The sequence below is a fragment of the Amphiprion ocellaris genome, chromosome 9, assembly GCF_022539595.1.
Source record: "Amphiprion ocellaris isolate individual 3 ecotype Okinawa chromosome 9, ASM2253959v1, whole genome shotgun sequence".
In the NCBI taxonomy this organism is placed as follows: Eukaryota; Metazoa; Chordata; class Actinopteri; family Pomacentridae; genus Amphiprion; species Amphiprion ocellaris.
Genome location: NC_072774.1, coordinates 4,512,557 through 4,528,688, shown reverse-complemented (window position 1 = coordinate 4,528,688; position 16,132 = coordinate 4,512,557). Strand labels below are relative to the sequence as shown.

Below are 16,132 nucleotides of genomic sequence, written 5' to 3'. Positions count from 1 at the left end.
TAAAATAAAATTCTGCACTCTCGGTGCAACTGGGAAGCATGGACTGATTCAACTCCGACCAACACTCGTGACAAAAATTCACTGACTTTTCAACTGAACTGCAGGCGGTGCTTATATAGAGCAGAAACAGAAATAAAAACTAAAGAAACTGTAAGTAGTAATATATCTACAGTGTTTAGAGTCATCATTGTTTTCCACAATTGGTAACAAACTTCCAGGATTCCGGGTTTTTAAAATCTTTCTAAAATATATAATCAAAGAAATTTAACTTTCGTGTTTTATGATTCACAGTATTCTGTCATAGTGCCTAGAAGACATTTCTCACTTCTCTCTGCTTCTAGTCGTGGTTGTTCTGTTTCCATAAAGGTGCAGGACTTTAAGTTGCAGTGAAAAATGAGTCTACAGTGAGCAAAAGGGTTTAAAATAAATTTTCCTTTTAACAGTAATGGCTTCTTCAACTTAGCCAGCTTCAAATAAGAAGATGCATATAAAACTACTCTTTAGAAAAGTCAAGATTTATTATGTGTGTAGGTGTGTTTTGTGTGACCGTGTGTTTATGCTACCGTCTTGTTGCCGTTCTCTCTTCTCAGTTCATCTTGAAGCTCAGCCAGCTGGTCCTCCATCGTTCTGACCCGAGTCTCTGCGTTCTCTCGATCCATTCGCAGCTGAGTCAGCCTGCAGGCCAAAGACAACACACCAGTGAATGATTCTTTGAGCTGAAATAACTGACATACTTGTTTGTCTTGTGAATAAGCCACAGTAGCCAGTTTGTTTGGTGAAACCGTCCCACAGATAATGGTACCACGTCGCCCTCCTGCTGCCTTTTGTCTGCGTGTCTGAGAGTGTGTGTGCTTTCGTGTCCTCACTCTGATTGTGTTTCATTTAATTCCTTTTTCTTGCGGCCCAGCATCTCCTGCAGTTGCACGTTTTCATCCAGACAGGACTCCAGCTCAGCTTTCAGAGCGGGATCAGAATTGCTAACGGAGTCCTGCACACAAGCAGACATGATGAATAAATGAGAGGCGGTGAAACATGAGACTTCAGGTGGCTCTGGTGGCATAAACAAAGGGCTTTTTAGGAAATGCTGAAGCAGGCCGGCATTTGCCCACCGATCAATATGAATAAAGGATTAAGTTATTAAGAGCTATTAGAGCTTAAGACCTGCCCAGCTTCCTTAAGCCGACATATAATGAGTCATTATTGAAGTTAGATTATTGTATGTGTGTGTGTGTGAGTGCACCTCTGACCAGGCCACAGGGATTTAAGGATTAATCTGAGGCTTAATCGGAAGCACACTCCCAGGAACCCCCCAGCCCTCCTGGTTAGATTAGTTAAAAAGGCACAAAAACTCTGAGGATGTTTGCTGGAAGTGGTTTCCTTCAATTGGCATTTGTTGCTCTCATTTCGAGGAGAGTTTATGTGCGACATTGGATGTGATCCACGTAATTAGAGCTGAGTGAATTTGGCAGGTGACTCTCTGAATGTTAACATCCTCTGGTGGCGGCCAGCTCCAATCAGCCAGACTCAGTGGGAGATCCAGGACACAAAAACTAAAGTACCAACCTGAAACTGTCGCAAACATTCTTCAAAGTGACACCTTTACTAACTTTAGATTAAAAGCATAAAAAGGAAAGAAAGAAAACAACTAAAATGTTAACACTGAAGGTCATAAGACACCCACAACTTTCTCTCGGCTCTACTTACCTTCCTTTCTTCCTGCAGGGCAGTTTGTAGTTTGGCCACTTTTGTCTCAAGCTCCCGTTTTTCTCTAATCCACTCCTCTCTGGGGCTTTCTTTGGGCTGTTAACGAAAAGGTTGTAAGGGGAGACGGACAATACACAACGGAACTGAGTGCAACTCTGTGCATTATCACTGAAATGTCAAACTGTATTACCTTACAGTTTTTTGCATCACTTTTAAGTTGAACAGGTGGCTATTTTTGATGTAAAATACAAAACTTGAAGTTAAGATTTACTATGTTAAAAATACAGGTCCCATAGTAGGACGTCAATGCAACCCAAGTCAGTCCATTTTTCATTACAGCGATCCTAATCTTTTATTTTTCCATACTTCATATGTCCACCTTTATTTTGATCATAGACTAAACCCTTCTCAGCATGGATGACACCACATTTCTGCAGAAATATTCTCACATTCTTCAGAGATTGCATTTTTCAGCTGCTCCTTGCTGGAGGGGTTGTGCTGCTCTAACTTTCTCTTTAAATACCCCCACAGATGTTCGTTGGATTCAAGTCAGGCCTCAAACTTGTCTGGGTTCATAGCTTTCCTTGGATGGTTCTCATGCTGGAATATTCCTCTTCTTCCAGCTTCTTGTCTGCCAGCATTTTGGTTTATCCACAGACATCCACACAGCCCCACATCATCACACTCCCACCTCCATGCTTCACTGTCAGGACTATGCATCCACTGTGGTAGTCCTGGTCAGGTTCACACCAAACATGCTGGACTCCATCTGAGCCCAACTCATTTATCTGTATCTGACCAAAGAATGTTCTCCCAACATTCATCAGGCTTCTTTACATGTTGTTTAACAAAGTTTGTTCCTGCAGTTTTGTACGAGCAGGAAGCAAGGATTATTTTTTCTTGTCCTCCATGCATAGAGGCTGATGTTCTGAAGGGTCCTTCACACTATCTGAGCTTCACAGAAACTCCGATTTCCATTGATAACCCCTGTGTCAAGTCTGAAGCAGCTGTTGTCTGTTTGTCACAGCTAGATTGTGAAAGTAGTTGACTGTTTAAGGAGTTATTTTAGGAGGACGACCACTGCAGCCATGATTACTGGTACCATGACTCCTTTTATACCTCCTGATTACTGCTGACACTGTGTTTCACTGATAGTTACTCACTGATCTTTATCCTTTTCCTTCTTTTTTAAAGTTTCACTGTCAGATTTTTTAGTTCCTTTGTCAGTTCTTTTCCATGTGGAGCCACGATGCAGATAGACACAGTCCACACGTCAAAAACTGAGAAATGAATCTGCTGTTAACAGCAGGTTCAGAACAATGTTCATGCAGTTAGACTGATTAGAAATCACAGGTGGACAGTTTAGTTTCAGCGATCCCAGCTGCATTCACTTTTGCTGCATTGATTTTCTACTTCGTGGCCTAAATTTTCAATTAAGTCTTTCTAAACTATTTGCTTTTGATTGTTCATAAGAGGAAATAGTCCAATGCTTAACTTACAGATGATGCAATTATCAAAAGGTTATGCAATTTTGAATGTCTCTTTGTTAAACAGCACAAGAAAAATTCCTCACAGAATTCACCAATTTAAATAAAGAGCAAACCTTTAGGTTCTCAATCCTCTGACAGATGATCTTGACTTTGTGCCGGATAATAACATCGCTGTCATTGCTCCTAAGGGAAGGTGAAAAGGTCCAAATGTGACTTATTTACAAAACTGTAATGTGTAATTGTAAATTGACTAAGATAAATTCATGAAACCTTAATGTGTTGAGGTAGTAGCATGAGGATAAGATGGAGACTCGTACCCTTGCTTCAGGATGTTGTAAATCGTCTTCATGATCTGCTCCTCCTCGTCCTCACTGCTCATCTCTGCACTGTGACCCTGGTCCAGCAAAAGGTCAGGGGTCACCTTAAGACATAGATCAGAAGACTACTCTTGCAATGTTGCATGCTTTGTGGTGTTTGGAGCTCACTGAAAATCAGCTGTAAAGCCCAACCAGAGAAGACCGGGTACTTACTTGTGTCTCGGTCAGACTCCCCGGTGGAGTTTCCTCTTTCGTCCACTGATTAACCCGGGGTCTAGTGGGCTGGTTGCGTCCCAAGCTGCTGTGATTTGAGGATGGAGGTGAGGTGTAGGCGTTGGGGGTGAGGAGAGGAGACTCTCGTCCTCTCTGCTGGCCGCCGGCATTAACACCATCGAATCTGTTTTTCTGTCTGCTGACAGGTCTCTGATTAGAATGATTTGCTTGTTGTGGAGGTTCAGGGTGTGACTGGTTGTCTCTCACTGATCTGTCCAACCCGGTTTGATATGAACCACCCCACATATTCCTCTCCATGCTACCATTTCTGTTACTGGCAGACCAGTTCTGCTCTCTGTCTCCTCTCACTCCAATTCCTGCATCCAGGTTCCCATAACTACCAGACTTCCCATCCCCTGGTGGTCTAGATAGCTGAAAATCCCCATTGCCCGACTCGCCATCTCTGTCTAGCAGCGACCCGTGAGACTGAGCCCGACGTAGAGCTCCTCCCTGCCCTCCTCCTCTTACATCTGCCCCCTCAGTTCCTGGTTCGGCCTTGTCTCTCCTTCGGGGAAGGCTGCTGTAGCCAGATTGGTAATCGGTCCTGAGCTGGACCCCATACGAGTCCCCCTTTTGTCCGTCCTTCAGGACCACATATGGCTGGCCGGCGATGCCCTGCACCCTCACTGCGACACCATATTTATTCTGGGTCTTGGCCTTGGGCTGGGGCCCGGGCTGCCCTCCACCGGTGTCTTTTAGATCATTGATGAAGCGGATCTGGACGCCGTAATCCACCGGGGTCTTTCGGCCTGAAGATGGTGCACTCATGGTGGTAACGGAGCAGCAAGGACGCTAAGATGAGAAGAAAAAATAAATGGTTAAAGCAGAGGCTTTTTTTGTTCCAACCGAACATTATCACAATTAAAATGTAAACTTCTAAACCAGAGTTCAGTGTCTTGCACACATTTTCATTATTATATAAACCATTTGAACTTAAATACGCTGGCAGGCTTGACAGTCACGTTATCCTGAAAAAAAAATGTAAAAAAAAAAATCACCAAAATTACACAACTTAGCAAAGTCAGAAATGGTGAAAACAAATATAACTGTCAGATTTTGAATTTTTTGACCATCTCTAAACACATCATGTCGGCCAATCGGCTCAGTTTTGAAAAATACGCAAACCTAAGCTTTCAATTGTGATATTTCATTATAAAAATTCATTATTCTGCATGTCTAATTTTTAAAAAAATCATCATATCCTGTGAAAATAATCCTCCTCGGTTCACTTGAGGAGCAATGATGCACTCAGCTGCGACCAATAGTCACATGACAAAAATTCAGAAGTTTTCAGCTGAACTGCAGGCAGTGTTTTCTCAGAGCAGAGAGGGAAATAAAAACCTTCTGGATCAATAAAATAAATGCAGCATGGTTAAAAAACAGTAAACAGAATAGCAAGTTGTTGGAAGATACATTCAGCATGGTGAAACATCTTTCTAGAACTGATGTGCAGAGTAGAGAGAAAAAGCATGTAGAGGCTGTTCTGTTGTGATCTAAACAGTTAAATATCTATGGTGTGTGGTGCCAACTTTTTCAGTAACAGACATGGACATTTGGTAAAAATGTTATGTGTTCCAATTTTTGTAAAATCTACAATCTCTCTACTTCTAGACATGGTTTTCATGGAGGTTGAAGACTTTATATTGCAGTGAAAAATGAGAGCACAGTGAGGAAAAATGTGAGAGGAGACCAAAATGCCAAGAAACTGAATAAAGCAAAACAGAAATAAAGCAAAAAAAAGAGATTTCTGCTGGGTCACATTTACTAAAAACACAAAATAGACTCCACCATACATCAGCTGATATGAGACTACTTAAAATACTGGTCTGAGTAATGTGGGTCATGCAGTTTTTTCCACCAGAACAGCACTGATGGGATGATTTTTCATAGTTTTTAACATTATATTTCAGTCTAAAACAAATCTAAGGAGTCTGCATCAAGATTGATTTCTTACGTACAAAAATATAACTCGTTTCAGGCCCCAAAAAACCTCTCTAATGAGAAAATCCAACAGAGAGTGCCCTCACAGTAAAAGTTCAGAGATTCAGGCCGGCTTTGAACAAATAGAGGGACACAGATTTATAGGCAGCAACACTTAGTTTCTGCCTCTTGACTGCCTGTGTGGACTTTGTTCTCGGTGCACTCCATTAGTCATTAACCTGAGTGCACACACCCACATATCACTTTCCCCTTGTGAGGAACTAAGCCTTTCCAAACTTTTGGAACTTTCCAGCCAGATACCAAAGCTAATTCCCTCAACAAAACTTTTGACAGCTTCAACTCAGACAGGCAGCAACTAGTAACCACTGTTTTTGTTCCTCCACTGTGCAGTTTCTGGGTTATTTTTTGACTCGATTTTGCTAAATCTGATAAACGATGGCAAAATCTGATATTATGCATCCACTGATCGCACCTGTGTAAAGGTTAAGTCTCGGCTGAGCTTATTTGTCTCTGGCAACGGTATAAAGAGCCGAACAGGACGTTCCAGGTACTGATTAATAACTGTGTAAGGTCACACTGTTAGATCTCATCCCCGTGTCATTACAATGGTACGGTTCATTAAACTCACTCCAGAACTATTCCAACACTCCCTCCTGACCTCGCCGCTCTGCACCTCACACTTCCACTCACAGCTTTCCGAGGCGAGAGATAGAAAGTGGAAAAAGGGAGGGTGACACGCGAGAGAGAAAAAACACTCCACTTTTCTTTTCTTATCAGCCCTTGGTGTGATAAAATCCAGAGCTGAGCTGTTCCTGCGCGGTAACAAACCTCCCTCCAACTCACTGACTACAAATGTATAACTCTGCTTTGCACTGACACGTGCTTTATTAAAACGCTACACACACGTTTTTCTGTCCACACTGATTTTGGAAGCTGTGTGACGCAGCACAAAGCCAGCCAAGCTATTCAGAGGCAGAAGTGGATAAAATACAGTCAGCAAAGTGAGCCATGAAGGACAGTCCTCGCTGTGAAAATGAATATTTATACATGAAACAGCTTCAGGGCAAGGACAGGGGAAGGTTAGTGCTATAATAATCTATTGATTAGTTCTCAGTCAATAAATAATCATCAGGTATTTTGAGAATCAGTTAATCAGTTTCAGTAATTTGTTTTAGAAAATTCACATGATCTCATATCATCTCAAAAGTGAGTACTATCTGGTTTCTGGTTTGTTTTCAGAAACATTGAGCAAAGAACTTACCAGTTAATCGGGGAAATAATAAGAATAAACAAATTAATCGAGTTAGTTGCAGTCCTATTTGACACAGGGCTATTCTCAGTATAAGCTACAACTGAAAAGATTAGTTGATAATGCAGTGAGTAGACATGAAAAATTAAGTTTTACAATGTCTTTAAACATTTGTTTGGTGCAAAAATGTCAAAAGTTTTACAGTTTATTCTTGATCTTAGGTTTGAGGCAAAAAAAAAAAAAAAAAAAAAGGATGGGAAATCAAAAGCAACATGAGCTACTTTTGAGAAACATGGAAGGAAAGAAGCAGGACAGTTATTTTTGTAGTTAATGTGACAAAAGTAGTGATTTTTCAGCAACTTGGTAGTTTTTTTTTTCATCTTTGTGTATATTTTGAAGATTTTAAAGAAATATTAAGGGATGTTTGTCCCATATTATTAGAGCTTCAATGATTAAGTGATCAGATTTTAACTATTAGGTATTTTGACAGATGGTTTGAGTATTTTTTTCAAGGCAAAAAAAGTCAAAATTCTCTGATTACAGTTTCTTAAATGTGAATATTTTCTAGCTTCTTTCCTGCTCTGTGACAGTAAACCTAAATTTGCCATCTTAGGCTTTGGGAAACATTAATGATATTTATTCTTCTTTTTTTTTTTTTTTTTTTTTTTTTTTTAACCCTTTCTGACTTTTTATAGACCAAACAACTGATTGATTAATCCAGCAAATAATCAACAGCTTAACTGACAATGGAAATATCAGTTGTAGCTCTACTTCTGACATATTTTCTACATGATGGATAGTATGAAGGGTTTCTAATTTATACTTATACTTAACTTGTTTGCTACACTTTGCTAAAACCAACTCCAAAAACCTAGTGGTGTTATGGTTGAAATGCTTGTACTATGTAAAACTGCAAAGAGAAATCTATTAGTAGTTAATTCATCATCACTAGTTTGAGTAATTTCTTAAGAAACATGTCAAAATTTTGAGATTGCAACTTGCTAAATGTGAATATTTCCTGGTTTCTTTGCCCCTTTAGGACAGTACATCAAATGTCTTTGGGATGGGGACAAAACAAGGAATGTATCATCTTTGAAACACACTGACATTTTTCACCATTTTCTGACATTTTATTGACCAAACAACTAATCGATTACTGCAGAAAATAATGAACAGATTAATCGACAATGGAAATAATCCTTAGTTGCAGCCCTGCATCCAAGAAATTTGTGTACAGTGAAACACAACTAGAGCTGCAACGATTAATTGAGAAGTTCTTTATTATTATTAAGCTTCAGTTATTTTGATAATCAGCTGATCAATTTGAGTAAATCTTTATGGAATATCTCAATTTTGTGATTGCAGCTTGTTAAATGTGAAAAATTTCTAGATTCTTTGCTCCTCTGTGACAGTAAATTGGATATATTTGAGAAAAACAAGACATTTCCCATCTTTGAGACACTGATGGACATTTATCACCATTTTCTGACATTGTATACCAAACAACTGACCGACTAATGCAGAAAATAATCAACAGATTAACCGACAATGGAAACAATCAGTAGAAACGTGTGCTTTTCTATGCATAGAGAATGTAAATAGTAAGTAGAGCTACAAAGGACTGATGAGCTGTTCACCATTTTTTTGACTGTTTATACCAAAATCGACCCAAATAAATATCGAAGAACGTAATCGACACATGAATCGACTGTGCTAATTACCAGTAGCTGCAGCCCTGGCTAAGATAATGCACTGAACGACCTATCTGCACACTCGTGATGCCCCGGCTTTGTCCACAGACAGACCTACTTATCAGACGTGTGCAGCTAGTTGAGTTTTTTCCACCCTTCGGGACCCACAGAGGAAGCAGCACTGTGTCACAACGAATCTGTGAAGCCGAGCATGAAGCCTGCAGCCCGCTGTCTTTACACCAAGGTCAAGCAAACATGTCATGCACTGATGATTGTGTCATATGAGAAACACATAAAACACGATCCATTGATTCGATGTGACGTGCTCATCTGAACCGAGGTGATCCGTGGGGCCGTGGCGATGAGTGGGCAGAGCTGACGTACAGAAAGCCAACTGTAAGGCAGCGTTTCTTTCCCTGTTCACCTGCATGTTTTCATCACTGTAGTGTTTTGTTTTATTTTTTATATTTGTCTCAGAGGAAGAATGCAGTGCCAGATCTGATATGGACGGGGGTGAGTGGGAACCATCCCATTGTGTAGTTGATGTGGGGCGGAAAATGAGGGCAGTAATTCTGAGAATGTTAAAATTAACCCCCTCTGCTCTCACACTGTCCGTCAGATTACAACAAGGCAGTTTCAGGGCCTACAGTTCTGACCCCAAACACCCCTTTTAGGGGTTTAATTCCCACATGTCTCTATAATACTTTCCATACTGAAACTAGGACAGCATTTATCTGTTTTCTGCTTGTTCCTGTTATTCACTAGTTCCTGTGATGTGAAATTGACATGCAAATCACAAGGCAGGTTATATTTTGTGTATTCTTTCAATCAACAAGTGACCGTTGATTTAGCTTCTCTATTATTAGTATTTGCTGCTATTCTTTCTCTCGTGTGATGGTAAACTGGTAATCTTTGGGATAATAAAGCAAAGCAAGCCATTTGGTGATAACATCTCTGGCTGTAAGAAATTACAATTATTAAATTTTTTTGTTGTAAATGTAAAAACAGTCTGAAAGTTTGACCAAAATTCACCTTCTACAGTCCAATTCTTTGCTGTTTTTCCAGTAAAGGTGCAACAATTAATGGATTCATTGATACGTTGTCAACTTCAGAATGAATTCTCAACTATTTTGATAATCGATCAATTGGTTTCTCTATATAACTGATTAACTGCCAAACTGTTGATCTTTGGGTTCATAAAGGCATCTGGCCAAAAGCCAAAACCCAATTAGGCGATAATACCTTGGGCTTGAGAAATAGAATTATGAAAAATATCTTTCCTATTTTTCATAGCAAACTTTAGAAGATTCTTGGAAACAACGGTTTGACCAAAAAACACCTTCTGCAGTCAATTTTTTTTGGCTGTTTTCTACAAGAGTTTTAACAGTTAATCAATTAATTGATTGGTTGTCAACTTCTGAATAAATTCTCAACTGTTTTGATAATCGATTTTTAAGTTTGAGTATCTTTTAACGACAAAAAAAGTCTTAAATTCACAGATTGTAGTGTCTTAAACGTGAATATTTTATGGTCTCTTTCCTCTTCTTTGACAGTAAACTGAATATCTTTGGATGAACAAAACAACACATTTTTCATCTTTAGGAAACACTGATCGACATTTTTGACCATTTTTGGACATTTTAGAAACCAAACAATTAATCCATAAAATAACTGACAGATGAACTCACAATGGAAATATTTGTTATTTGCAGCCATGTATCGAAGAAAATTGTGTATTTCTGTATGTAGAAAAAGTGAATGATGATGTTTGGATTAATAAAGCAAACAAGACATTTTGCAATAATATTTTGGGCTTTAAGAAATTATAATTATGAATTTTTAAAACTTTTTAAACTGCGTAACTCTGTATTGTGGACAAAACAAGACATTTGTCATCTTTGGAAAACACTGATCGACATTTTTGACCATTTTTGGACATTTTAGAAAACAAAAAAAACTCATCGATTAATGCAGAAAACAATTGAAAGATTAACTGACAATGGAAATAATCATTAGTTTCGGTCCACTTTTTAAAAAATTTATGTTTCTGTATATAGAAGAAGTGAATGACGATGATCTTTGGGTTAATTAAGCAAACAAGTCTTTTTGTGATAACATTTTGGGCTTTAAGAAATTGTAATTATGATTTTTTTTTAAAAATCTTTTGAACTGATTATCTTTGGACAAAACAACACAGTAGTCAACTTTGAGTTTAGAGGGTTAAATGTGAATATTTTCTCTTCCAGTACAGTAAACTAAATATCTTTGGTGTGTGGACAAAAAAAAGACAAACATATCACCTTGGGCTTTGGACAACACTAATCACCTTATTTTCTAACCATTTTCTGACATTTTATAGACCAAACAACGAACTGATTATTTAAAAGATTGGGCTCTTTGCTTTCTTGAATCTAACACGTTAAATAAATAATAAATCTCTAAAGATAAGTCTCTGAAACACACTGACTTTTGCCCACTTTGCCATCTCTATCTGCCCTATCTGGAGCTTTTGGATTCTCCTGCCAGTCCTGCTACCCTGCAGTTATGCTGACGGTTCCTCTGCCTCGGGCCTCAAATTGAATTCTCACACAGTAAATTGAATTGGAGCTGCTTCCCCCCGTCAAGATCTGAGATGGAATAGGAAATAGAATTAGGAGATTAGAGCGAGGGGAGAAGTGTGGAATCATGAAAGTGCCTCTGCTGACTCACGGAGTCCGTCTGGTTCATGAGCTCACATCATCTCTGGCCTCAAACTGCTCCAGACAGCAGCCGAAGCTGGAGGTTACTTGAGCCAAAACTCATTTTAAGACTTTATCCGTCCTCCAGGCTGAACTCTGTGCACTTACAGTATGTAATATTAAATGCATATTGTGTTTCCTGTGAGTGGTACAGACAAAACATTTGAACACAGGGAGTTTCTGAGAGACGTCTGCAACTGAAGCTTGTTTCACTTCTCATAAACCTGGGTATTAGTTTCTACATTTATTTGTTTGGTCTAGAAATTGTAAAAATTTTGGAAATTCTCAAGCTGGCCTCATTGACATACATATATATATATATATATATATATATATATATATATATATATATATATATATATATATATATATATATATATATATATATTATTGGTTGTTAAAAAACACAAAAAATATCTAAAAAATCAAAATTTCAAGTTATTACACTCAGAAAGATGTGCAAATGAGGCTGAAAGCACTGGAAAACAAAGTTGGAACTAATGATTATTCTGATTGTCAATTATTTTCTAGATTGATCCATCAGTTGTTTGGTGGATAAAATGTCAGAAAATGGAGAAAAATGTCGTCCAGCCCAAGATGACATCTTTAAATGTCTTGTTTTGCTCAAAGATATTCAGTTTATTGTCACAAAGGAGGAAAGAAAACAGAAAATATTGACATTTAAGAAGCAGGAATTTGAGAATTTTGTCTTTTTTGTCTAAAAAAGGATTAATCAATTATCGAAGTAGCTAGGTATTAATTCAATAGTTGACAATAAATCAGTTAATTGATTGATTAATTAATGCACCTTTACTGGAAAACAGTGAGGAAATGAACTGCAGAAGGTGTTTTTTGGCCAAACTGTTGTTTCAAAAAAAATTTTATTTCAGGCTCTTTTAAATTTGTAATAATAGAAGAGAGACAGCAGCAGTTAATCCTCACAGGTCATAAACTTTATTTGTCATTTTTTATTTAATAGTGTGTACTTGAACCAATAACTGATTATTAAAACTGATTTTAATTAGGACTGTGCAATAAATAATTTGCTGTTTTTTTGCTGCTTGATCAAACAAAACCTCATTTCCTCTGAGTTAAGGGTTCTTTGAGTCACTGAGTTTTCTTTTAAACTGTATTCAAAAGACAGTTTGTTGACATGCAAGCTCCACATGTGCACAAAAAAATGCAAAGCAGTAAAAAGGAAGATTTGACTGCAAACAGGAACACAGTGTTGGTTGTTGGACCATTTAAATCAGCAGCACAAAGCTCTGTGTGACAAGTGCAAAGGCATCCAAAGCAAGAAAAAACAACTTTAGATGCCTTTGCCAGTGCTACACCACATGAGAAAGCTCCAAATGGCTTTTTCAAAACTATTTATTTTAATTACTAATGCAGATGTATTCCCTGCAAAATCACCCCAATCTGTGTAGAATTAATAATTCTTCATCATCTGGTGAAAATTCCTGTTTAAAAAAACAAATAAATGCATTGTGCAGCCTTACTGTCACCCAATTTCCGCTGCTTGACCATATTAAGAGCAAGTTTACAGCATCCTGTCAAGCCGACATGCTGTAAAAAAGTCGCTCACACCTTTAATTCCACGTGAATCATTAGGTTTTACAGGCATAACCTAGAAAATAGAAACGTGAGGGTGTAACAAACAGCCATAAAAGCAGCTTCTTCCTCCCCTGGTCTTAAAGGACCCTCTCCATTACATTCTTGACTTAAAACCAGACCCTCGTCCTCCCTCTCCGGCAGTCAACCTCTCCACTACGAAGTCGCCACTGCTCCTCTTTCACACTCAAACAAACAGCCATTTATGCCTCTTTTCAAATCCCAAAGAGTTCATTGGCATAACAAAGGCAGACTCCAGTGTTACCAAATAGTACACAAATGACACCATATTAGGAGCGCATAAACACAGCCCTCCCTCTCCACACATTCCTCACACTTGTTTCTATTCTCACCCATACAGGCTGAGTGTGTGTTCATGGGAGAGAGGCTGATGTATGGGATTATATCTTCACATCTGAATGCATTATCTGCTTGTGTGTCTGACATTAGGCCACTCTTTTATTAAAACTGCCAATTAATTGATTAGTTGTCATATATTAAATCAATGAAAAGCTATTTTTTGAAAATCAATGAATCAGTTTGAGTGATTTTTAACCAAAAATAATTATCTTCTGAGACTCAAAACCTGCCAGCTGGTTGTCTAAAATTACACCAATTCCCAGACCAAGACAATGTACAGACAGAAATTACTGATAGATATTTAAATTTCAGACAGGCAATGAAGTTTAAGCTATAAAATTTAAGATTACAGTATACATTTTGGACTTGTGTTGTCTTATTTTATGTTCTATATTTATTTTTATCTTTTTCTAGACACTTGACACATGCATACTTTGCATTTTGTACTCTTTGTTATTTCTATTGGACTACTAACCCCTGTGTAATTGTATATACTCCACTAACCTTTGTGTATTGTTTATTGCATTGTACTCTGGCAAAACAATTTCTTCTGGGATGAATAAAGTTGATCTTATCTTATTTGATCTTATCTTAAAATTGCATTTTTTTCATCAAAAGTGTTTTAATCTACGTGTATCCCTTAAAAAATTGCCATAAATAAACCATTTGCTTTAACCAGAAACAGGAAAAACACAGAAAAATTCTGCGTTTCTTGACGCAACCTTTGAATCATTAGCGATTCAGCTGAAACCAACAGTCACGTGACAACAACAGTGATTTTCGGCTGAACTGCAGGCAGTGTTTACACAGAGCAGATAATGGAGCAGAGACAAGAATGCAAACAAATTAAAATATAAACAGTAAAATCCGCAGCACGTAAAGCCACCTTTTTTTTCTAGTGTTGGCAACATCTACTGGAACTTGGAAAAATCTTGTACATGTTGATTCCAACTTTTGAATATTTTTCTAAAACAAATAATCAAAGAAATTTAAATTTAGTTTAGTTTTTTTTCTAAGGATTTATAGCATTATAAATGTCTCTTCCTTTACAGAATATTTCTACTTATGGTTGTGCTGTTTCCATGCAAGTGTAGGACTTACTCATTTACTGCGGAAATGAGCCCACCGTGAGCAAAAATACACAGAAACTGCTTGGGTTAAATCTGAATATTTTCTGGATTCTTTCCTCCTTTATTACAGTAAACTGAATATCTTTGGGTCATAAACAAAATAAGACATTTAAATTGTCACCTTGAGCTTTGGGAGACACTGATTTACAATTTCTTTGACCATTTTCTACCATTTTAAAGATCAAACAACCAATTGATTAATGCTGCTTTCCAGTTCTTTCAGTCCACAACCAACAGTTTCTGTCAAACTAAATGCAATACATACACCTTTCTGCGTTTGTACAGACGTGAGCATCACCACAAACTATTAAAACTACTTTAAAATGACCCCGTGTCAGTGACTTTTGCAGGTTAAGTGCAGTGATTAGAGCAATTCATGACACAACTCCTTCAAAACTATAATCTGCTGCACCTTCATGCGTGTGTAGTCAGTTTCACCTGAGCACCTGTACAGAAGTGAAACCACACATTGAGTGCATGTCAGGCTGTTTTTACTCAGATTTATTGCCTCTAATGATTTAGAACATACTTATATTTAATTTGAAGCACTAACAAAGGTGTAAACTGTTCCTCGGTGCATGTTTTTCCATTGACAAATCCCCTGACGATAACAGGTGAGACACACTGACTGCATAAACATGACACTGAAACTGCCTTTAAATTTGACTACAAAAATAATTAAGCTCACAAATTTTATACTTTGCTTGCAGCTTTACACTATTCACATGATTATATTTATTTACCATCACGTTTCAAGCAAATCTGAGGCATCCTGAGGTAACTTTAGCTAGTAGCATCAACAGTTTCTGTCTTTCTCACGAGACAGAGCTAGCTAAAAAGCTACACTCACCAACGGAAAAAAAAACAACCACAGTGACACAATACTGATATGAAGTACTATTTAACGGGCTTAAATTAGGAAATAAGTGCCGGAGAGCTCCACAAAAGCCGCCACAAAGCTGCTAACTAACTGTCAGAGAAGTCGTGTCTGTCTGGTTTTAGCCGTCTGGCTCTGAGAGAAGCTCCAAAAAAAAAAAAATAAACCGTAGAACTGGAGGAAAGTTACCTCTTTTCCCTAGCTTGTTCCTCCGCTTCTCCTTCAGTCTTGGTCTCCGGATGATAAGACAGATATTTCACACACATTCGTCAAAGTCCACACGCAGAAAAGTGGGTGGAAAAGAAGAAACGTCCAACATAAACAACCTCAGCAACAAGTTCATTCTGCGGACTGAAACTGCAACCTGTTACCTTTGTCGGATGGATGGAACCGTCCCGCCCAGCCCCGCCACAGGGAGCGCTCTGATTGGACTATAGCCGCAATATGGGCGTGACTACAGATAGCAGCTGCATTTGCTTTTGGTGGGTTCTCTACGTCAATCAATGACTGTATTTAGACCATTTGGAGACTTGAGTTTCTGCTCCAAGTAAAATAAACAGTAAAACCTTACAAATTTTTGATAATCATGCCAGATTTTAATGTTTATTTTCAAGTTTATGATGTTCATGATACATTTTTTTATTTCTATGCTTTTGACATTATTTTATTAAAAATACCATGTCCAAAATTATTCATACCCTTGAAATTGTCACCATTTTTTACAGAAAATGCACCTTTTAAATCATCCACA

General features: G+C 38.0%; 1 protein-coding gene across 3 annotated transcripts in view; it reads right to left on the bottom strand.

Annotated features, from left to right (window-relative positions):
• LOC111583766 (cingulin) overlaps positions 1 to 15,737 on the bottom strand; it is a 28,700-nt gene extending 12,963 nt beyond the window's left edge. For 2 of the 3 annotated variants that reach the window (XM_035958523.2, XM_023292994.3), the window contains exons 1-7: positions 15,571 to 15,737; positions 3,725 to 4,576; positions 3,512 to 3,615; positions 3,308 to 3,377; positions 1,705 to 1,800; positions 867 to 988; positions 564 to 675 (exon numbers count right to left, since the gene is read on the bottom strand). In XM_035958523.2, the coding sequence (XP_035814416.2) occupies positions 564 to 675; positions 867 to 988; positions 1,705 to 1,800; positions 3,308 to 3,377; positions 3,512 to 3,615; positions 3,725 to 4,552 (1,332 nt within the window). In that variant the 5' untranslated portion in view covers positions 4,553 to 4,576; positions 15,571 to 15,737. The remainder of the gene's footprint in view (positions 1 to 563; positions 676 to 866; positions 989 to 1,704; positions 1,801 to 3,307; positions 3,378 to 3,511; positions 3,616 to 3,724; positions 4,577 to 15,570) is intronic. The other variant, XM_035958524.2, reaches the window with a different exon arrangement.
• Positions 15,738 to 16,132: the final 395 nt, after the last annotated feature.